The 24053-nt window shown below is 39.9% G+C and overlaps 1 protein-coding gene across 3 annotated transcripts in view; it reads left to right on the top strand.

Moving 5' to 3' along the window:
* The window catches only part of arap2 (ArfGAP with RhoGAP domain, ankyrin repeat and PH domain 2), a 130831-nt gene that overhangs the window by 4836 nt on the left and 101942 nt on the right, over positions 1-24053 (top strand). For all 3 annotated transcript variants that reach the window (XM_044097633.1, XM_044097632.1, XM_044097634.1), the window contains exons 2-7: positions 657-1531; positions 4149-4222; positions 8063-8139; positions 8462-8526; positions 9605-9934; positions 13831-13900. In XM_044097633.1, coding sequence (XP_043953568.1) covers positions 720-1531; positions 4149-4222; positions 8063-8139; positions 8462-8526; positions 9605-9934; positions 13831-13900 — 1428 coding nt within the window. In that variant the 5' untranslated portion in view covers positions 657-719. The remainder of the gene's footprint in view (positions 1-656; positions 1532-4148; positions 4223-8062; positions 8140-8461; positions 8527-9604; positions 9935-13830; positions 13901-24053) is intronic.

Here is a 24053-nt window from a genome sequence, read left to right as displayed (position 1 = left end):
CAGCTAAAATGTTGAACAGGAGGCTTGAAAATGTGACATTTTTTCTGCTGTGTGGTGTGTTCCTGAAAATATCGATCTAGCCTAAACAACACATCAAACATTAGTTCCACCCTGCAAACATTTGGCAGACTTTTTTCAAATATGCATTTTAAAACAAAAATGCATGCATCACAGTCTGTATGTATTAAATGTGTTCCTTTTTTTACTTTCTTTCAACTTATTTATTGTAACCTAAAACTTTGAGATTAAATTACTGCCATCAGTGGGTGAAATGCACTGATGGTCTGATGGAAGCCACAATCAAAACAGATGGATTACCAAATGTCTGTGGTCATTCCCTTGTTAAGATTATCAAGTAGAAAATGTTTTAGCTCTGTTCAGACTGATTAAGCATGGCAAGAAATTGAACTGTTGGTTTGCCTCAGACTTTTTATGTTGGTTTAGATTAGATAAAATTTTGTTCTCTCAGAAAATACCTTTACAAGCACCACCATTTAATTTACAGCTGCAGAACTTCCATGCACCATAAAACCTGGTTTGGTCATTTAGTGTTAAGTATATCCCCTTTTTGGTACCTTTTAATTCAATTACACATTAACAAGACAAAATAAAAATGTATCATCTATCTGTTGATGTTGTCTTATGTGTCTCCACAGTGTGAAGGTAGACTCCTTGCTCTCCATGTCTTGCTAAAGCTTCAGACGTGGGACTAGAGCACCATGTTGGAGCCCCGAGAGTCTCGATACAATATTGAGGAGTGGCTGATTTCCCTTCGCTTGTCGCAGTACATCTCCTTTTTCCAGAAGGCTGGATATCAGGTTGTGGAAGACTGCAGAGGACTCACAGACGAGCGACTCCTGGAGCTTCAAGTGCTACCAACCGGCCATCGTAAACGAATCCTCTGGAGTTTGGAGGCACAAGGGTTGAAGCAGGAGGGTGGAGAGAAAGGTGAAAGTGAGCAGGATGCTCTGGAGAGTGATGGAAATCAAAAGAAGCCACCGTTATTCCCAAGACACATTTTCCGTAAGGACCGAATCAGGGGGGAGTCCTATCAACATAACCAACCAAAAGAGAATAGGGACTATCATGTGGAAGGGAGTCAGACTTTGCCTGCAGGTGCAGGACTAACACCAGATTGTCAGAACCAGCCAGATCGCCGACACATTATTCCACCGGTACCTGCCCCACGTAACCTCCAACTTACACAGACATCTTTGTCCTCATGTCCCTGCGTTCCTACCTCTGTGCTCTCGAGTAGCAGCAATGAATCGCTTCCCACCTCGGAAACACCCTCTGATTTCGAGGCCTCTTCAGAAGAGCAGTGTCAGTCGAACTTTGACTCCGTGCCCTCTGCTACCGATGCTCTCCTTCCAGTGCTTGCTGAAGACCAAGAGGATTGTTATGGTGAAATGGTGGAAAACGCAATTTACGAGGCACAACCCGCAGGTCCTCGACTTACCCGCTCCTACCGGTTAAGGCACCGGCCTGTTCCTGAAATCCCCATTGAACCTGCTGCTGCGCTCCTGGACAGGTACTGCTTTTTTAAAGTTAAAAAGCATAGCTGCAGGGTTAATAAAACTCGATTCTCCTTTTATAGACTCACTGTAGCATTTACACACATCGTGCTCATTAGACGAGTCATCTAGAACGCTTTTGCGCTACTCGGTGTACACATTTACACAGTGGGGGTTTAAGAAATTAATTGAAGCCGCAGCATTAATTAGTTGAGAACATCTGCTGTATTCCTGCAAATTATTACTACCAATGGCAGAACCTCAATGGCTCTACTAAGCCGGTTAAGGCAGCTCACCCACTGTAAAAATATGTTTAAAAATAAAATATGCACAAATGCATGAGACCGTTGTAACTCAGCTCAAAAGGTTTTGATTTTGGCAGAGTGTAAGGGATGATTACTAGACTGATGCATAAAAAGGTAAAGGTGCCAGGATTTTCCCCAGCTGTAAAAACAAAAACAAGAAAAAGATATAGAAACTAAAAGGGAAGACTGTCATGTTCAGCCTCTTGGTGCAAATGATATAATTTGTGTTAGGTCAACAGGTCAACACTGCACTTGACCTGTTGTTGTAAAGTGCCACACTGTGGCTGAGAAAAACATAACCAGTAACGGTGTAGAGTTAAAACGGCTCTATCCGTCATTCTCATTAAGGTAATATGTCTGTTGAGCTGCAGATTAGCTAGTAGGGATGATCAGCTTTCCTTATTTTATTGCTATCAGAAAAAAAAGAACTTGTGACCATGAGAACTCTGATAATCTCTATGCTATCTGTGCAAGCCACAAAAACATGCTATCAGATAAATGGGGAAAAGTGACTAACAAATCGTTTTTATCATCACTATGATAAATGCCACAAATAATTTGTGAGATTTTTAGTTCTCACCTCCCATGCCTACTGGCTCACCTGATGGAGTAACATGATTAAAATGACACTAACCGGCAAAGGATGCTTGTGCTGCTCTCTAAAGATCAGATCAAGCAAAAAGATGGAATATTCTGCAAAACTAAGACAAAAAAAAAAAGCCATTAAATTTAATGTGGTTTTGTTCTTTATTTTTGCATTGGTCTGTGTATGAAAATCAAAAAGACAATATATAAATAACCAAAATGTTATTTTGGCAGCAGTAGACGTAGCTGTTGCTTTTGTGTTCTTAAATATAAGATAAGATTTTTGCATTTCTGCACAAATATCTCAGCACATTTTAAACTGTGATGGTTTTATCCAAGCTTATTGTCCCAATAGAATCTGATACTGTGACCTTACCCACACAGTGGTTTTTGCCCAGTAATTCCAGCAAAGAACAGCATCGAGTTCAGAGTGAAACTGCAACTTTTCTTGTTGCTGATCCCTTAAAAGCAACAATCTTACTCCTTGTGAGCTCAGAGTTGCATCTCAGCCTCTGGAGGTCTCATTTGGCATTTAAACCTTAAAGTTCATAGCCGTACAATATGTGAAAAGACTGACATATGAAAGCTAATTTAGATATTGCAATAAAAGAACCCTGCTGTTTAAGACAGAGAGGATTGTTGCAGGTCTTTGCCAGCCTTTGCCTACTAAGACCAGAAGTCTGAGAGCAAAACCAGAACAGCCAGACATTTAGCAGCAACTTGAGGATTCTATTTGATCGTTTTCTTTAAAACAATCATGTTCAATTACTAGACCTTTGACGCATACGTTAATAAATAGAAACAATGTTCTAGTTTTAGAATTGAGAAGATTTGTAAGAGAACTTCAGTGCTAATGTTGGAAAAAAAAATTTGTTTGAGTATTGTGTGCATACAAATGCATATGCACATGTAAAAAAACCCCCAAAGAAAACACTATGTTTTTTCTTTTTACAATTTTATAGTTAAATGAGAATCTCTTGCTGTCCTCTGCTGACAGATTGGCTTTACAACAGTGTGTATTTCTTCAGGGAACATGTCCAAACATGTTACCTGCACTGTCTCTTTACCAAAACCTGAGACATGGTGCCAACAGAAATGCCTCAAATGAACTACAAGTCACAGTGATTGAAATCAAAGTGTGTCATGGATTCCTTTGTTGCTACAAGCCCAGGAATGGTCACTGAGCAACAGTACTTTAGATGACGAAGTTAAATTTTAATGAAAGACAATGTGAATAAGCACACAGAACCCCTTTTTGAAATGATGGTTTAATTTAGGAGAAAATAGTGATATGTGAAAAAAGTTATATACCCACAACCTAATAACTGGTTGTGCTACCGCTGGCAGCAGCAAATGCATCGAGCATTTCTGATAACGGGCCGGGTTGTCTTTTACTTCATTAATAAGCTGCTTGTTTTTAGACAAAGTCACGCTATTTGAATCTAAGTTAAGCTCAGACTTTGACTAGGTTTAACCCTGACTAAAAATAAAAATGGTGGGCGTTATGTAGCTACTTGTTACTTGTTAATGTTGCCATTGCTTTCAGACGTACACTAACGGGGAACCGGAGGAGTACAATTACGTATTCCACAGAAACGAATGCCCTTCACTCTGTACTTTATTTGGACCTTTGAATTGTGAAACTTTCCTCAGCTCTGAAGGTCTTTATGCTTACACGGCGTTAACTATTTCTCCCACGTGCTCCACTGTTGGTTCTAATCCACTGATTCTGCTTCCTCCTCAGGAGCGCACAAACAACCAGCCCTGAACACCTAACCGGCTCAGAGCGTCCCACTGGTGCAAACGGCATACAGAAAGGTATGCACAGACTTTCGGCTACATCCCCTTTATCTCGGCTATGAATATTTCATACGGCAGCGGAGTCAGCGGTGCTGTTGTTTGCCCGAATGAAAGCGGGGGAGAAGAGCCAAGGGTAGAGCGGGGGTGCGGCGGGGGAGAAGCCGACACCCCGGTTTCAAGCGCTCATCTCGCCGGGCATATGCTCTCTCATATCTCCTTCCTCGGGGAGACCTTGGTATATATTCATGTCTCACGGCTCTCCAAAGTTTTTTTCAGAAGTTGTTTAACTTTGGTAGCAACACGCAAGTTTGTAGTGCAACCAGAGCACATATGTTTTCGAGTCTCTTCTATGCTGACTTTATGCGACTTGCTCAGCAATCCCCCAGCCGGGGAAAGACTCGACTCATACGAGCGGATGATGCTTTTCTTTCACAGGATCTTATCGCAAAACAGCTTTAAACATGTAAGCCTTAATAGGGTGTTATTTAACAATGTTTGTCACTCTCCTGATCATTTTTTTCCACCTAATCTGCCCTCTGACATAGATTTAATCTGTTCTATCTACTTTCTTGTTATTGGTAACTTTTACTCTAACTCTGTAGTCTCTTGGCAGGCGATGTTTTTGCCAACTTTTGTCCATGTGGAACAAAATAGGCAGTGAGAACAGACAGGAAGGCGAGACAGTGGAGAGGGTTGGGAGAAACAAGGGCGAGATGGATGCAAAGCAGGCTGAGAGAGACCGAGGAGAAGAAGAAGCCAAATATGTCCCAGTGCAGGGACATGGGGACCCTGAGTCTCAACTAGCAAGTCAAAATTTCCCTAACTTAGATTCGAGCAAGGAAGACGTTATTTGACATATGATTCTCGTGGAGCACATTTGAAGTGTTTATTCCATGATGAGATTTGGGATGCATAAAAAAAAGGAAAAAAAAGTGCAGTACTGTCTCAGAGAAGGATATATTCAGTAAAAATGCATTTCTGGAGGCAGGCAGGTATTTAATTTTTGCACTTTGTCCTTCGACACCTCTCCAAAAACAGCACAGGTGTTCTGTTTAGTGTTTTTCTCCAGCAGCCCTGATGCCCCTCAGGCCAACATAATCCCTTGTGTGATTTTGTAAGTGGCCCACATACAAAATCGCAAATGTCTGACTCTACATCTATATTTACAGCTTGGTTAGTGTTCTGAAAATACTATAAATCTGAAGTATATTTGTGTTGCAAACATATCATAGCAAAGAAGGAAGTCATAACAAAGGAAATCACAAGAAAGTCGTGTTTCCCAGGGTTTTGAAAGAAAAGCAAACTGCTTTTAAAGCTGTCGGCACATAGCGGTATCAGTGTTTTGTTGAAAGAGTGCTTTGTGTAGCGTTTCCACTTTCAATCGATCATAGCGTGTAAGTACAAGAGAAAATGAGAAAATATCAGGAGTCACACTGTCAAGATCATTTCATTCCATCTATTCTGATTCTTGCCAGTGCCACCGAAAGACTATTAAAAACAAGGCTGCAAATCTAGATAGAAATTTTGATTAATTTCAGGAATTTCTGAGAGATCACTAGTGAATGTTTATCCTGGAGATGAAAGGAAATCTGTCGTCAGTGCAAATGGATAACGTTGTGAATTAAATTCCAACTGCTTTGCGTCAGATCGTTGCCAGGCAGATCAGATGATCGTCTGGCAAAGATTTATTATTTTTTTCTTCTGGGGAAGCTGGGTATGGCGTGCCAAAAGGAAGAACAAAATTTAATCACTGGCAAGATTATTATAACAAATCTAATATAATATAACAAAAGTAGAAAGGATCACTGGAATAAAAGGTTAAATTTTTTTTAAAAGAACTATGATGTGCTGATAGAGGTGGTAGTACTGGACACAAATGAATACAATTTGAAAACTACAAATTTACAAGAGTATCTTTTTTTTGTACATACAAAAAATTCTGTGTTGTCATTAAAAACATTTTAAAATTGATAACTTAAGTTGAAAAAAGAGAATTTGAGGTTAAGTTGATAGTAGACAACTTCAGAGGAATTTATGTTGCTTTTCTTTCTTAGATAATCCAAGATCAAACAAAAAGAAGAAAATAACTTTCTGCCATTTTTAATCCAAGAAAATATAAATTCTGATCTATTAAAAACTCTGACTATCTGTACCTGAAACCTTCACTACTAACTTATTTCGATGCAAAATGGTTATAGTCAGCTCCGTTCTTTCAGTCATGATCATAACTGGGAGTTAGAAAAGACAGAAATTTCTCTGCCCTGTAAAAAAGAAAAACAACAGCAAAAAAAATAATTAATTTGGAAACGGACCTAAAATGAGAATAACTTTGCAGCTAAACTAATTTACCCAGGCCCGATGCAGCAGAACGCTGATTTCCACGCCCTTGATCCCAGTAAACCTGTTCACCCATTAAGAACTGGACAAGGACATTGTGGTCTACAAAATTCCCTTAATTTTGATCCAATTTAGACCCACTTAATAGTTTTTCCAATGTGCCAGGATGCGGTAGCTGCTGTGACAGCAGCTGCAGCTCTGGTGCAGTTAACATGTTTCAGCAAACAACTAAACAATAAAAATATGTACTTTGTTTAATTCTCTAACCTTCTCTCTCAGTATAGAGGGCATCAAAAAAATAAAAAAAACTGTTAATTGCAACGTGACCTGCGTGTCCCTGACTTGACTCATCTCTATACCAACTCCGAGCCTGATAGCGGCAGTCTGAGGTTGCCCAGACTGCTGCTGAACAAAGTCTGGTCAAAAGCAGATAAAGAAGCCTCTGAGAGAAACAGCGGCACATAGCAGACACAAACCCTCTGAGAAAACAGTAGAGGGGAACAGACAGCAATAGAGTGCAGTGGCGTCTGCGGGGCCCCTGAGAGAGACCCATGAGTGGCCTGAAGGTTGGCTGATAGAAGGTGATTGATGGTCGCTATCTGCCCACCAAGCTTTTCCGTGGAGAGGGTTGCAGTATCGGAGTGCAGTCCATCATCCAGCATACTGACCTCTTCATACAGCTTACAAAACTGACTACTTGCCTCATGTGCTCTTCTGTAATGGCAAGGATAATTGCAGAAAGAAACTTTCTGCTAGACGTTAAAAACATCAACATTTATGTGGCAGTCTTTTCATTTGGCCCTCTACCCTTTTATGTCTGTGTTTTGTCTCAAGGCGTCTTTAAGTGTCTGTGGGTGATTCAATCTTTGTGAAGTCTCAAAGCGTATCTGTCCATCCGCCGATGTCTCTCTGTGTGTGTATGTCTGGCCCTGTGGCGACAACTTCTGGCCTTCGCAATCCTCAGGAGGGAGTAGTGTCATTTTTCACGGTGACAGGAAGCGGCCTACGCGCTGTAGCTCCAGGTCTCCAGACTAATAGTGTCTGGTTTGAGTCTCTCTCTCTCTTCTTCTTCTTCTTCTTCTTCTTCTTCATCCTCATCCTCGCTTTCCGCCGACCACAGTTCCTGCAGGAACAAAAGACGGAGAAGACAGTCTTGGCAGCGATGCTGTTCGTTTGAGACAGTCCGAGGAGGATCAGACTCCCATTAGCGCAAAGAAGGGGGCCGAGGTGGAGAGATAGGCACGCTGAAGCAAAAGGGGGGAAAGAAAAAAATAATTAATTGGTTTGTGCCTGGATGGATCAAGGGCTAAGACATTTACTCAGATCAATGAGTTGGTTAAATGAAAGAGCTCTATAACATCTAAGTGATTTGAAATTCAACCGGAACAATCCGGTTAAGCTGTTCACTTTCAAGCTCCACATTTTAGGCCTTCACACCATGTTATTTATTTATTTATTTATCTTTTAAAGTTCCAACTCTTCGACAAAGCCACCTTTGTGTTGTTTCTGTCTCCTTTCTAGCTGCACTTCAAGGAACCTTGACGCCCATCGCTCCCTACGGAGAAATATTCCTGTACAACAAGCCCGACTCGGCTCCGGTAAGACGACGCACACTCCCACTCGTGGACGAGTGACGAGCAGCTCAGCAAAGAGGAACCAGCGTTTCTCAGATCTTCAGCAGCATCTCTGCTGTTTCAGCCACACTCACACCGAACTTCCCTTCGCAGTCTTAATGATGTTACCCGTGAACACATTGCAGAGTGGAAATTGTGCTTGTTTCAGTGTGCCCCCTGAGGTTAATTGAAATGTCACCCTGATGCTAAAGTTAACATAGTTTAGGGCGCCGACTTGATAAGGGTGTCCTGCTGAAAGATGGACGCGTTCTTTTCGTCCGATGCTAATCTCTGCTGCTCTCTGTAGGAAAAAGGGGCCAAAGACGGGTTGCAGAGGTGCTTTATGGCCAGGATGAAAGAGAAGAAAAAGAGGTGTGTATGCTGATGCGATGCTGCTTTCACAAGCTGCAAGCTGTGAACAGGAGGAGCTGCCTTCACTGCTTCTAGCATGAGAATCTTGTTAAAATGCCTTGAATTCGCACCGCGTACGATTTTCACATTGTTCTGCACTTCACAGCCACAAAGTTCAGCATGTTTCATTTAGATCTTATGCATTGCTTATATATTTAAGCAATATATAATTGTAACGTCAATAAAAATGATCTGAAAAGTGTAGCATGAATCAGAGCCCTGTGCCAAAACTGCCTGCCGCCTAATGAGCAAACGGAGGGTCAACATGCGGGTTTCTCTATCTCAGTATAAAAACCTACCAAAACATGGCCGTTCTTCAGCGGGTACACATGAATGGGCGAGTGAATGCAAATGCATGCCAGGCGTTTTAAGATTTTTAGTTATAAAACATGAATATTTTCCTTCCGCTTTACAATTGTTTGCTAGTTTCCTAATAAAATACATTGATGTTTGTCGTTTTAATGTGAAAAGTACCAGATGTTTCAGTGCATCTGTGAGGAATTATTGTGTGTGAGCAGATAAAACATTAATTTCCCCCTTTTTTAAATTTTTTTTTTATATGAATAAGAAAAATAATCAGGGATTAGTGGGGTATACATCACTTTCTTACATTAATGCTTAACAAATGATTCTTTCAACATTTTAGGAAATGTAATGATTAACCTGGCAGAAATTTAGATGTGAGGATCAATGTTGCATTCACTGTGCTTGTTAGCTAATCATGTTGCTCTACAGCTAGGCTAAGAGGTATTTATCTTTAATTTTTGTTAAGCTATAAAGTTCCTGAATCTTCGGGTGAGAAATTAGTTTTGTTTTGAAAAGCAGCCAGTCACTAAATGTTTACACTTGAGTATTACTTTTTTTTCTTTTTTGTCCATGAGACTAAAATAGACCAACATCACCAGTTCTAATCACCAGTTCTAATGTATTTCAAGTGTCGTGATTAGATCATTTCCTACACTTTGAGAGATTACATAGAGTGCTACAAGTTCTGGTTACATCAGTTTTTGAATTCACCATGTCATATGTGCTCTTGCAGACAAAAATCCAAAGAAAAAGAGAGTCCTCCAGCTGTCCCAGACGTAGACGGTTACTCCACCGTGAACATGTGTGCCAGCATGCTACCTCGGGCCAGTCTGGACACAGCTTTTTCCACGACCCACGACACTGCCCTGGTTGGTTTGGCGCCCCCTGGCCCCAAAGACGAGTCCATGATCATGGTGGAGTGCGACCTTTACATGGAGTCTTCAAACTCTCGAGGGATTGTCACAGAAAGCACAGAGCCCGATATCTCGCCATACGCTTGCTTCTACGGAGCTCCCAAACAATTGGCCAAAGTGGGCTGGCTGGACAAGTTGTCTCCTCAGGGGTGAGTTAGCCTGCTAGCTTCTGCACGCTGCCCTGCAGCTTCACTCACTCCCTCATGCTCAAAGTGAAACAGGGAAGGATTTGGCCATTTTGCAACAGGCTTTTAAATAAGGATCAACCAACCAACAAATTTGACAATTTGTGAAAATTGACAAATTTGATCTTTACTTGAATGTTTTTTTCTTTTTCTTTTTTTTTTTTTTTTTACTTCAAGCCACAACAGTTCTTTGGATTGAAAGCTTTTGTCACTCAGAAGAGACATGTGAGGCCTTTAAAAATACATAAAGTTCACACGCATGGGTGTAAAAAGTTACTGAAAGACAACACTTTCTTTTTCTTTTGCTGCCACTGTAAACTCTTCACAGCTCACTTTACAAGTTCCCCTTTATATACAGTACAAAATGCTATTGAAACATATGGTGCATCTTATTCTGCGAGACATATGTGCAAAGATAAAAGCCAATTTTATAAACGTTTACAGATGCAATAAACCTACACAAAAGCTGAGAATTTTTTAAACTACTTTTCAAATAGTGTAAATTTCAAATAGGAATTGTCCAAAAAGTCCCAACTGATGCATTTGTAGATTTAATGGAGGAAGTTTGTTCATGTTTCTATGTAACCAACCGTCTCTTAGCTAATCTGAGCAGCTCTTTGTAACATGATGCACAAAAGATACAACAGCAATGGATGATATGAAAAGGGAACTCACTAGAACCTACTCCAGAATCAATTTGTATTTACGAATAATGTTTTGTCCTGAGTCTTAAAGCACTTCTTATCCATTCTGAGTGTATTGCCTCCCTCTGTTTTTCATGTGTTTGACCCTGTGACAAATTACAGCCTTTAATCATGAGAATGTGCTATGAGCTCCAGCTCTTTATTCATGCCTGTTTATTTGTTACACACTGATAGGGCAGAATGCAAAAATGTTTTTTTGTTTTTGTTTGTATTCTCAAATGCCCTTACTCTTTGCAAGTGTTAATGTGGTGAATAGGACTTCTGTACCCATGCATCGGTGGCTGGTCCAGAGGGGCACTTCCCCACCCCTAAAGACAAAACAAAAATCAAAACAAATTTTAAAGTTTTTTTTTTTTTTCTATGTGACTAAATAGTTCAACAAATGTGACTGTGATTAATTCTGACCTAAATGAAAACAGTAATCCTTAGTAAACAGTGTATCAAGATAACAGCTATGACTTAGCAACAACAAAGAAAACAATAGAAAACAGTGATAAGCCCATGACCTCCTGTAAACAAGAACATGGTAGAACTGGACTGCTTAGTGACTACATAGACATTAAGACTAATCCTGCAGAAATATCCATCATCATCATCTATCTGAGGCTTAAACAGAGAAGTTTCATGAAAAGGAGAACTAACATGGAGAGCCCCACAAAGTTGGCAACCAGCTGCAAAGCCAGTAGAGGCAGAGCTGTACCGTTTACAACACTCAGAACTTTGTAGGTATTAGGCAGCATCACAAAGTCATATTTTTAGACTTCAATAAGTTGATATCTTATGACATTTCCACTTCACCAAGAGTCTGTGAATACAGTTTCTCTTGTGTCTTGTTTTCAAATACGACCAGCAGTGTAGCAACAGTGGCAGTTAAACCACTGACATGACCCAAAGTCTCCAGGGGCCTCACAAAAAGACTGCACAGTTTTCACTGGCGTACGGAAAAATTTAGAAAAGTGCGACACACAAAAAAAAACAAACTCTGATGCATAAAGTTATGCACACGCACGTGGTGCACCTTTTGTTTATCCCAATTTGCGGGAAATGGAGCGCAGCTTGTGGTCTGCCCTGTTGTCACCCATAAATACATACAGTATGTAAATTAGTATAAATACCCGGAAGTCTGTCACCACACGAAGCTAAGTAATGTCAGGACACATGAGGTCATCTCACAAAAATAAAAATAATAAATTTTAAAGAGAGAAAAAAAATCCAAATAAAAAAATAATAAATAAAGAGATTGTGCAAATGCCTGTTTGAACAGTAGCTCGTTCAGCTGGGATTTAAAGACAGAAAGTTGTAGCCGCTGAAGTAGTAGAATCGTATGCATGAGTTGTACACTTACAGAATAGAGATGCTTTCTGTCCATGAAGGCGGATTCACAAAGCGGGCAGCTCCAGTGAAGGATGACTGCAGCTGGACCGGTACCGGTACCTCACCGCTCCTTCTTTAAGTTTTGCTCAAAGTTCCAGGGTGATCAGAATGGGCAATCTAAATGCCCATAAACCATCAACATTTGACAGCTGATCAATATGATCAATCGCTCCCTCTGAATCCTTCCATTGAAGATGTTCTCCATCAGAGCCAAAGCGCTCCACATTTACGCGGCTCACCTTCGCGCAGCTACTTGAATACGTGTGATTCTCTGCACATCTTACCTGGAAAATAATCAAACCTGTCTGGAGTTAATCTGCTGATCCAACCCTGTTTTCTTTTTTCAGTGAGAATGAAATTACCCCGTAGATGCATTTCATGCGCTTCGGTGCACAGACCAATGCGTTACATCTTTATGAGACAAAAACTGAGTAAAAGTACTATTTACATTCGGGTGAGGTTTTCACATCCGTTCATTTTAAATTTCTTTATTTTGTCTGCGTGTTAGGTTATTGTCTGAGGAAAAATGCGGTTCAGTTTCATTGTTTACGTTTAAACAATAAAATATTAAAATCATAAAAAAAACATCTGGTTTGATGCTTCTTGGTCTGAACAACTGAATGTAATCAGATTTCAGTGTATTTAGGTGAGTTTTGACACTTTGTAGTTTGATATTGTCCACAGAAAACGTTTGCGTGGCTGCGGCACATTTTCACGCCAGCGAAAAAGTGTGTGTGTATTTACGCAAACTTTGACGCAAAGTACGTAAAGTTTTATACGTGCCGACTTGTGCCTAAAATATGGCGCAGCATATTTTTTGTGCGCACGCATGCTTTATACATGAGGCCCCAGGACCTTAGATCAAAGCATTTTTTTTTTTTTCAATGCCTCCCCCCCTCAACCACATCAACAGCCACATTTTTCTGTTGTGAAGAAATCTGACACTAAGTAGAAAAAAAATCCTGTGTCTTTTGCCATTAAGTTTTTTATTTTTATTAAGTTGAAGACCAAGTTTGTTTCTAAATAAATGGTTTATAATGATCTTGTTCTATGCTGTAATTGAAAAGCCAGAGAATGTCGAAATATTGTATTTATTAGGCACACTGTTGGTGACTGTCCTCACATGCCTCTGATTTTTGCAGCGGTAGCTCAAGCATAGCAGCTTGACAGTTTATTTCTCCTGATGCCTCTGTAAGTCTCAGATGAAAGATTGAGTGTTCATCCTCCTCTGGGTCTCTTATACTCCATGTGTCTTGATCCTTTAAATATGCTGAACTGACAAATGGCTCCATGGACAGACATGTGAAGCTGCTCTATCAAATTTGCATGAGTCTAATATTAGACAAAGAAAGGAAGGTGGGAGTAAACCTTGTGGTTTGAGATGCAGGCCTTCTTTTGCTTTTGCTCAGTTTGGTTTTCTTGGCAAAACTAGATTTCATTTTCAGTCTTTGGCACTGTGTACATCAGTGTTGCTGTGAAGCCAAGCTATCAATCATTTATTTGCCTCTTATAGTCTCCTTCAGCACCTGATTTACATGGCTTTGGCACACTGCCCTTGGGCTGTTGAATATTCAGACTCAATGCAGCCATTTATTTTGATTAAGATAATTGACAGCTGTTGATACGACTTTTGACACTAATGGATCAGTGGCACTCATGATAAAATATGAGTACCTGTGCAGAGTAGATTAGTAACTTACTGTCTTCACATCAATGGGGTTAGCTTTCACGATTCTCTCAAATTGGGTTTAGAGTCTCTAACCTTTGCATCTCTCTTTGCAGAAATTGTGTTTTCCAAAGAAGATGGGTGAGATTTGATGGTGAGAGTCTGGGCTACTACAACAATGACAAGGTAGGTGGGGAGTTAGTGGGACGTACACTGCTCAGCATGTCAGCAGCTGCTAAAATGTCGTCTCTCAAACGTTTCTGCAGCTATTTGGACGTTAGGTCATTTGGTGAAAGCCTGTTTCCTTACTTGGCTAACTCTGTACCAAGTTCTTAAGTGCTCCTCTATTGTCATCATCATTAGCTTGGCAGAGTGGGAAAAGGGGCAAGGACGGAGTAAGATGCGTGACGGACCAACACTCTGCCTGCCCAGCCGTACTGTAGAGTACATCGGTGTTGGCACCTGACCAGCTCTGAAGTGTGAAAGAATGACAGAACGGGAGGCTCTCATCTCTTATTGCCTTCATCAGCATTTTTCCCCTGGCTGTACCTCTCCTTCGGCCCCTTTGTGACAGTAGAGTTTGAAGTTTGGCTCATGACGAGCAGAAGGTAGTGATGAGTCAGAATGGCATGACAGGAGAGGAAGCTGTAGGGGTTGCAGACATAAGTGTAGTATAGACAGAATTGAAATTTAGATTCAAATATAAAATGGAGGGTGTTGTAGTATAAACACCCCTGAAATGTATCAGAATTCACCCTATGGATGCCAGAGGTAAGAAAACAAGGCAGGACTACTTAGATGATCGGAGGAATTCCTGCATGGCTGCAGGATTTTTATTTTTTAGTTTCTCGAGGTGAGATGCAGATCATTTATTGTTTTTATAACACTTTTGTAATACATAGCATACCACCGGCATTAAGATCTAGGCCTGCTTGGCCTGAGGCTGCACTGCTGCTGCTGTGCTGAGAGCGATGTGATGGTGACAAGATGGAGAGCAGTGGTGAGCTCTGCGCTGACTAACTGCATCTAGTAGATGTAGCATCTAAAATAAAATAACTATTTCCCCTGACCTTTCATTGGGCTGAAAAAAAACATTGTCTAACATGTTATATTTATTGTTGCACTTATTTGAGGATTTGTTCACAGATGCTGTCAATCTAATTTCAATGATGGAGAGGTTTAATTTTTTTGAAAAATGCCAGCCTAACATCCTGTTGTCTCCAGCTCAATGTCACATACTTCTAAGGGGACGGAAAAGAAAAAAGATCTGGTCACGTAATTTTTCCAGCAACACAGACCGCCAACTTTCAGCTTTTGGCCTTATCAGAGTCTCAAGATACGGAAAGTGGGTTGGAGACCCCAAAAGGTAGTTCTAAGTATTAACTTTGATGCTTATAAATGATAGCCTCATTTTCAGATTTTTGATTGTAAAAACTGTTGGAAGCCATAAAACATCGTCTTTCCCTTTCTCAGTTATGCACAAATTTTTGTTGACGCATCGCATAAAATCTCAAGACACTTTGAGGCTTGTGGTTGAGGCAAGAAAAAAAAAAAATGCCCAGAGGCTATAAATACTTCTGCAAGGTGGCATAAAAGATGATGTCGTTTTCCTGTGTCCTTTCAAAAACAAAATCTTTTGAGTTTCTGAGTGGTTGTCGGCCGGGTCTCTCAAAATGCACTTTACATCTTCATCATTTTCAATAACGACCATTTGTTCTTGCTGCGAATCACATCAAACCCATTTTGTTTGCCTGTGTGGTTGGATGTGTGTGGGTGTGGAGTTGTGAACTCATACCCCTTTCTCCTAGGGCCAGCTTGTTTTCACTACAGCAGCAATGCACAACATCACGATCAATGGTGTGGGACCTGTCTAATGCCTGCTCGTTAATCACCTACTAATTATAGCTCTCTCGCTGCCTCTGTCCTCCTGCCTTTCCCTTGTTTTCTCTTTCCATTACATTTGTTGCTTTATTTATCAGGACATGCTTGGTCGACAGCGGGGCGGCATTGGCGGAGGAGGCCAAGGAGTCAGCACTTTGACTCTGTCGGCATAGTTGCTGCAGTGTTAAGAGAGATGAAAGTCTCTCTTTATGTGGTTGCGTGTAAGGGAAAACAGGGTTTGTTGTTGAGACTTGGTCAGAGTACAATCTCTCTGTTATTCTTGATTTGCGTGGCTAGCTGGAGCTCTGCACCACCTGCCTCCACTTTCAACCACCTCCAGCAGTTTGAGTGTGGTGGTAGGAAAACGATTGCAGGGAAATCTCCCAGAACTGCTTTGCAGTGTGTCAGAAACAGAGGAATTGGAATTTATTGTTCATTCCCCCACAGTGCCAGCTATAGAAATTGCTAGTCTGCTCATGGTCTCATATTGATGTCTTGTTGACTCTGGGCTATAGAACACAGAATTAAGCCATTTATTGATATTACAAAAAACACAACAACAACAAAAAAACAAGAGAGCACTGTCTGAGGGCCATGTTCCTCCTTGTCCTTTACCTGATAGGTTGTTAGATTTTTAATAAGTTTTCTAACTTCATTCTTGTAATATTATTAAATTAAGGCATATATTGGGGAGCTTAAGTCAAGAGACTTCCAGTATTTAACAAAATTAAGATTAAAATAAAAAAATATCAGACTATCTTTTAGTGTATATTTTCCCTTTCTTTGCACCAGATATGTTCTGCTAGCTTTAGCGACATTAAGACTGGTCTTTGTGGGTATGTTTTCCAGCTTCGACAAATCTTTTATTTCTCAAAACCGGCCCGCAGGAATGTAGATTGCCATTTATTTGAACAAATCTTAACTTTTCCAAATGTAAAGACAAACAAAAATGTTTTCTGCCAAAAGCCCACCAATTTTCATGTCTTCAAAGGGAGCTGGTGAGTTTTTCCAGATTGTAGCTAGAAGGTGGTTCCTTAGGATGCTTGTACATCCATGGAAGGAACAAGTGGACTTAGTTAGCCAACATGATTGCATTGATTGTGCAACAATACAAAACAAACAGTACAGCTGTATTTACATTATAGACCCAGCTTGCAGGGTTAGAGCTTTAGGAATAGAATCATAGCATGATACAAAGGAATATTGGGTGTTTGAGATTGGACTGTAGAAATTTGTTCATGTTCTAACAAAAACATGAGGAATTCATGTACTTTAATCAAGTCATGCTTTTTGCAAATCCCCCAGTTTTGGGGTCTAACATTTAACCACTTACTGAAATGTATCTGCATTTTTGTAACACTTTGAATTTGCCTTTTGATTTGCTAACAGATCTGCTAATTATTTTGGGTGCTGCATGCACAGAACATCTTGTACAATTCTAAACCATTTTCATTGCAGCCCTTCAGCTAGGAACGTGATAAAACCTTTGAAGAACCAGAACATATTTGGGTGTGAACTTCCCTGTTCACGCCCTAAATTTGGCAGAGCCCTTATGTTTTATTTCTGCATGTTCATCTTTATGTATAGCAGTAAATATAAAGAACCACTTTGATCATGGTTTGTCTGTCTCTTTAATTTGCTTTAAAATGTTTACTGGGTGAACTAAGTAAAAGGTTAGGACAGCTACTTTGCCTTGCAGATTGGGTTGCAAAAAAAATAAAAATACAATCTTTTAGCATTAATGATCTCACAAGCCAATTCTAATAATGTAAACCTCTGAGTGTTGTAGATATTTAACTGTTGATTTCTGTCAGGTTTTACAGGTGGAGGAATTTGGTAAAAGTAGTGGAAAATGTGTTGAGGTGTTTTAGGCTCTGCTAAATGTGCAATGTCAGAGAACATGATATTTTTATTACCAAGAATAAAAAGGGTGACGTGAACAAAAGTACCCCTGGCTCATGCTAGCATAATCAACAGATTGGTTGTTCTACTGTCCATAACAACAAAACAAACAAACAAACAAACAAAAAAAAAACCTATTCTCTGATTATTTCTGTTTTTTTTTTTTTTTTTTTCTTTCTCCAACTTACAACACAAAAAAAGCTCTTCTGTAGTTGAAATTCCACCGGGATCTGTCAACCCCAGACAAAACTAATCATACTTAATCGCAGTCCCAGCTTGAAGGTCTCTGTCCGTTGTGATGTCATCACAGGGGTAGCAGTGGTGGCGTGGGAGAGTAGTGAGATCTTGGGTCTCACTTCTCCCTCTCTGCAGCATTGCCTCCAATCCGTCTCATCAATCATGCCTTGCGCTCGATTTCGTCAACTCAGGGATTGGCTTTAGAGAATGCTTTGGGCTTGAGATGTAGTCTTCGGGGTCCTGGTGTACTGTCGTGTGTACGTGTGTGGGCGTGTATGTGTGTGCGTGTGTGGAGGGAAAGCTGGGCTTTTGGGCTGTGGAATAAGAAAGTGAAATGGAGAAGGGGATAGAGATAAGGGTGGCCAGAAGGCCAAAGGGGAGATGAGGTTTTAGGATCAGGGATCAGGCTCTTAGTGTCAGTCTGTCTGGCTGTGCGTCTGCGGCTGAATAGTTTCTTACAAAGCTAAGAAAGCTTATCTGCTTACAGTACTACCTCTAATATCTTGCTTGGATCTGTCCTTTGGCTTTCTGTAGCACTGTCATTTTAATCAAAACTTTTTTTTTTTTTTTTGAAGAAAAGATTTCCATGTTCAACAAAGAAGAAAATGTTACAAATAAAACTACTTGGCAATATGTGAAACCCATTCAAACCATAAATATTGACTATTTGTGACATTTTCTTTGTTAAACATGAAAATATCGTTTTGCGATTTGGGTTGTTTGTCAACGGGATCATATCATTTCCACACATCGTATCCATGAAGGATATTTTCTGATATACCGTGACTATATTGAGCCAAACTGCAACCATTCTTCATTGAAGAGACTCAAACCCATCCCAATTCTTCACAAGAACACCCACATTAATCTGAGGTGATATTCCCTCTGCTTTACCCTTAAATAATTGAAAACTGGTCTAAAGTAGTAAAGCGGAGCACTGTAGATAGAACATGTTGAATAACGGACTAGCCAGCCAAGCCTGTGACAAGCTAGCTTCATTCATACCAGATGCACAAACCAGAAGCCTCAACTTGTTTTTATTGGAGCACGACTTGAACACTGAAATACGCAATCTAGTCAAAGTAAAGACTAACTAGCCACTGTATAGTAGGTACACTGCGTTATTGTTTTTTTTGGGTTTTCAGCCTGTAGGATGGTTGTGCATGAAAATGTTTTTAAAATCATCAGTTTCAGCTCCGACGAGTCTATGTGGTGCAGAAAACAGAAAAGCCATGTTCGAAGTCACTTCAGTCTCTTGACTTTCCTATTCCGATGCTGTTTGAAATTCAGAAGGTCGTCTTAATGCACTACTGTGATTCCGTACTCACCATGTGGCATTGCCATCTTAAATTCAATACGAACTTTCGAAAGAATCCTTACCAAAAAAAAGGGATTTGGAGTGGTAACCTTAAAACTGAATTTATTAGCTTAGTGATGGACCAGATCATACTTGCTGTGAAAGAGGTCACTGTTTGAACAGACACATTGTCCACCTCTGAAGGGTTCCCCCCCACACACACATCCTAACAGTTGTTATTACTGGTCAGCTCCAGATTTTAGTTAGACGATCCACAAAATAACTGTTTTGATTCATTCTCACTTCTCTCGCTGGTTTTGTTTCATCTCAGCGGGAGCCCTCTGTGCACGTCCCCTCTGAGCTCCACATGTCAGACAAAGTTAGTGGATAGATGATGCCTCTGGAGAATATAGAGCCAGGCATTTATTTCTCACTGCATTACATGGAAAATGACGGCGGCAATAAAGTAAAAATATGGATATTGACGGACAAGAGTATAATTCTGGTGGAATGAAAGTAAATGAATACTCCTTTCCAGCATTGGAGATGTTTGATGGGTTTTTTTGTACGCACATTCTCTTCTCCAAATAGCAAGAAATAAAAATTATATTCCTGATGAAACACTTGAGTTTGCACGTCCGACTATAGCATGTGAATCTTGCAAACTAAACAATAAAAGGATATCCAAGTCTTGAGTTTAAGATTTAATATACCGTATATTCCATTGGTTAATCTTTTTATCTTTAACAAATATACACTGAAACTAAAAGCCCTGCTGGGCAATTAGTTATGGATTTCTACTGATGGATTACACAAAAACATGTTCTGCTTTTGCGTTTTACGGCTCATGACATCACGAGAGGCAAAATAATCTGGCTGATCAGCTGTTATTAAATCTGTAAACATGATAACAGACAGGTTTGTTTTGATAGATTTTATAATAGTTTCGAAAGCTTTTCAGTTGCACGGGGTTCAGCCTTACATGTTAGAGCCAGAGTTTTACTCAAATGACCCCCAAGCAGTGAAACAAACCATGTTAATGACAGTCATTATCGTCAGGTCATTTACTGGTGTGAATCTGTTCATATTTCTCTACTTTTACGGTTGGTTTGCGTGCAAACTCACCACTCATGAAATGAGAAAATCCTACATTGTCCTTTTTATCACCATGAGTAGTTGTAGGAATTGTCAGTGTAAGCAGTCTTGATTTGTAGCCTACCTGAACTGCTTCTCTCTGGTGTTGGATGGAAGAGCGCTGGTGGTTTATGCTCTTTTTTTCAGTCTATGTGGCTGGTGATCATTTTTGAATGCAATGTACAGATTTGTTTGCAGTGGTCTCCTGCACCATAAAAATCATTCACACCCTTTTGCTTTTTTTTTTTTTTTTTTTTTTTGCATTTTCACACTACAGACTTATTATAAAATTCATTTTAGTGTTGGTGTTTTCACGGATCAGAGAAGTTTGTTTCACCTGACTTGACAAATTCAGATGTTTTTGGTTTAAAAAGAAAATGGTGGAGTACCCCAGCAATGGCTGATCTCCTTCTGGATGGTTTTCTTATCTCCAGGTAATAGAGACCAGACAGCTTTTCAAGATGGCTAGTTGTTAACTTTCTCCACATTTAACACTTTCCACTGGGAGGTTCACATTCCCATTCACATTTCCAGGACTTTGTTGTTTGGTTTCTGGTCTGTTAGGTCAACATACAGAATACAGAAGGATGTTCCACTCCAAACTATGTTCTCTTCATAAGCTGATTGACATTATGTCAATCAGCTGGTGTCAGGTGACACAATTAATAAAATGTCTCCATTTTATTATTATTTTTTTTATTTTTCATTTTGAGATGTAATGTGTGGATTTAAGAGAAGTGTTTTTTTTATTTTTAACAAAATCAGTTTTGTAACAAAACTTAAGTGAAGAGGCTTGAATACTTTCTGGTTGCATTGTGGAGAACAGACGTTTTCTTTCAATGCAAGCAAGCAGATTTTAAATAATTTGATTAAGACATGCAAATAAAGGACATTTATATATATTTTTTTACTTTCTAAGACCTTAAAGAAACCCTGTGGAGTCAATACAAGGTTGCAGCTGAAAGCACAAAAGGTTCAAGCCTATATGTGTAAAATTCATAAAATCATTTTCACCCCTAAAAAAAGAAATTGCAATTTTCTGCTTCAACCAGCTGGTGTCCTCGTACCTCCACTGCAAACCTGGATCTTTGGAGACGCAACAGCTTAAACTCCATTTTGGTAGAGGCATCCGCCAACCGTTTTTTTTTCTTCAGTATTTTTATTTATTTATTTATTTAGCCTTCCTCCCTGTTTTCTCCTCATGGTGCCCCTATTATTGTAGGCTTTAGCTCCATTGCTTTGCTTTAATTGTTTCCTGAAGTTTACTAGTTTGCTTTTGAAGAGACACGGTTACCCTTGCAGCAGAGGCACTTTTGTTCATTAAAAAAAAACGAGTAAAAGAAAAAAGAAACTGACAGAACCCTGTGATAGGACAGATTTAGAGACAAATGAGTGTAAAACAAAATTTGCTGTTTTGAGCTGGAATGTAGATGCAGTAAGGAGGGAGAAAGTTGGAATGAGGTGAATCATGTGTGAGGAGACAGGAAGGCCTCTTTGCGTTTTAAGAGTATGTAGCTGCGATTTCCGGTCGGAAATCTCCTTTTCTTCCTTCTCTTCTGCTGCCGCAGTGTTTACAGGCCAGGCACAATAACCAATTAAGAAAACTCTCTCCGTTGTGACCCCAAAACCAGAATTAAAACAATTAATTACTGTTAAGCCATACTGGGGGTGTACAGTAATTATCAGCATAACAACCGCAGAGATAATTCATGCGCACACACAAATGTAGACACATACTTCATTTTCTCCTCCTCTTCACCTTTCTTTGACTTCTTTCTAAATTTAGAGGGAAAAAGAGGCAGCTACCACAGTGAAACTCCCAGGGAGAGAGACGCGCAAGGCTACGGGTCGGTAATTAGGTTGAGCCACTTCTTGCCATTGTTAACATCCTGCTTTAATATGAGGAAGACCCCTACCTGACCCCCTCAGGCATCCTCATTTTTACATTATGTCTCCCTTTCCCACAAGTGTAATTTTTTTTTTCTTCCTCGTGCGCCACTTTTAGATCCCCTTATCACTCGGTTTGTAGTGTTTCCAGTGCTCTTTCCATTTCCTTTCTTTTACTTCTCTCCTTGGCCTTTTCACATGAACCTAATTTCTATATTTTTTTTTTCTATTTTGAGCTCTTTCCATCCGTGTGTATTCCCCCACCGCCCCCACTCTCCCTGAGTTACTGTGCTAGTTGGTATATTTTAGGCTGTACTCTTTTCTTTCCTTCTTTCTTTCTTTCTATGCAAACGTCAAGGTCACTAGCTTAATTAAGAATGGCAAGAGGGAGTCAGGAGTTCACCTCCGCTTTCTTCCCTCATTCATCCTTCCCATCACTTGCTTTTGCACTCTGCCTTTGCAGGACGTGACCCCGAGATAGGACAGTAGAGCAAACAAGCAGCATCATGCATGCCAATCAACACAAGCTTTTTTTTTTTTTTTTTTTGTCGGCTGAGAATCAAAATTCAGGTCAATACTACTAAAGAGCAACAGAGGAAATGAATGAGTCATGTCTCCCTCTTCTTTTTTTTCTTACTTTGCAATGATAATGACATTATCAACATGAATAATGCAATGTCTGCCATGACCTTTTTTTTTTCCCCCTTAAATGCGAACCAGGGGATTTTTACATCATTACAGAAGCGTAATGTACTGTTCTGGAGTTCACGCTGTCGCAAGTACATCACAATTTGAGATCTTTTTGAATTTCTCCACCTACTTTAAAGGAAATTCAGTGCTGCACTTGTCACAGAAGGTTTTGAATTCCGATTTTGACAGCGCTACCATTCTGTCTTTGCCTCTAGTCGCAGTCATAACATTAAGGTTTAATACTTTTCCTTTTCTTTTCCGTTTCACACCCACATTGACCCAGAACTTTAATTGCCATTATCTTGGGAGATTGTAAAGAGGGTCAGAAAGCCCCTTGTGCAACATCCTTCCTTAATTTAATGCTACTTTGGGGAAAAACATGAGGGTAATAAAACATTGCACACAATCAAACTCTTCTTTACCTGTACCCTTACCGCACTGTGGTCCAAATCCCAGAACAGTGTGCGTCCCCATTTTCTTTTGTCTTTAATATCTGTGAAGTTTGTTTTTAGCCTCTATATTTGTTTTAACATGTCCCTTTGCATCTAAAGTAATATTATTGGTTTTATTTTTATTCTTTGAGGTCTCGCATTTCACAAATTTTGAGTCGTTTCCTGCCATTTTTCCTCCCGAAACCTTCACATCTCAAGTTCGGAATCTGAGATGAAAAGATCACACTAATACTGATTTGATTTTGCTCTTTCACCTTTCTTCTGCTTGTCCAAGGGCTTGGTGCCATTTATCAAAGTTGATGATTGGATAAAAACCCCCCAAAAAACAGCAGAAGCAATTTGTGGGGATGAACTACCCGCAACATTTGATGCGATACTGATGAAAGCAATGTGCTAATAGGGGGAGTACTTGTGGGCTTACAGATGCAGATAATGACGGGAGGATGAATTTTGGCTCTAATTAGAGATGCACTAATCACAATTTGCAAAAATCTCTGTGTTGTTTGTAAAACACTGACCCGCTGATACAGATTTTTGCTAATTTCCCTTCCAGGGGGTTTGTAGTACATACAACAGATATATGTCAGAATACCTTTGTGAGAGGAGGCATTACAAAATAGGAGTTCACTAACAATACCAAGACAAAACTTTAACAGATTTGACATCTTTATGTCTCTGTGTAGCACTTTGTGGCGTATTCTCTTTGTACTCTCTTCCAAATTCCTAGTTGCAGGAAACAAGCCAACCACAAAAACAAGAACGCTACCTGAAGTCAAGAGTACAACTAGGAAAGCGGGAGCTCACCAAGCACCATTGCGATTTCTATCCAAATGTGGCTTCACATACATAGAAAGTTGAA

This window comes from Gambusia affinis, linkage group LG18 (genome assembly GCF_019740435.1).
Source record: "Gambusia affinis linkage group LG18, SWU_Gaff_1.0, whole genome shotgun sequence".
In the NCBI taxonomy this organism is placed as follows: Eukaryota; Metazoa; Chordata; class Actinopteri; order Cyprinodontiformes; family Poeciliidae; genus Gambusia; species Gambusia affinis.
The sequence above is the reverse complement of the archived record's forward strand: the minus strand, read 5'-3'. Positions and strand labels throughout refer to the sequence as shown.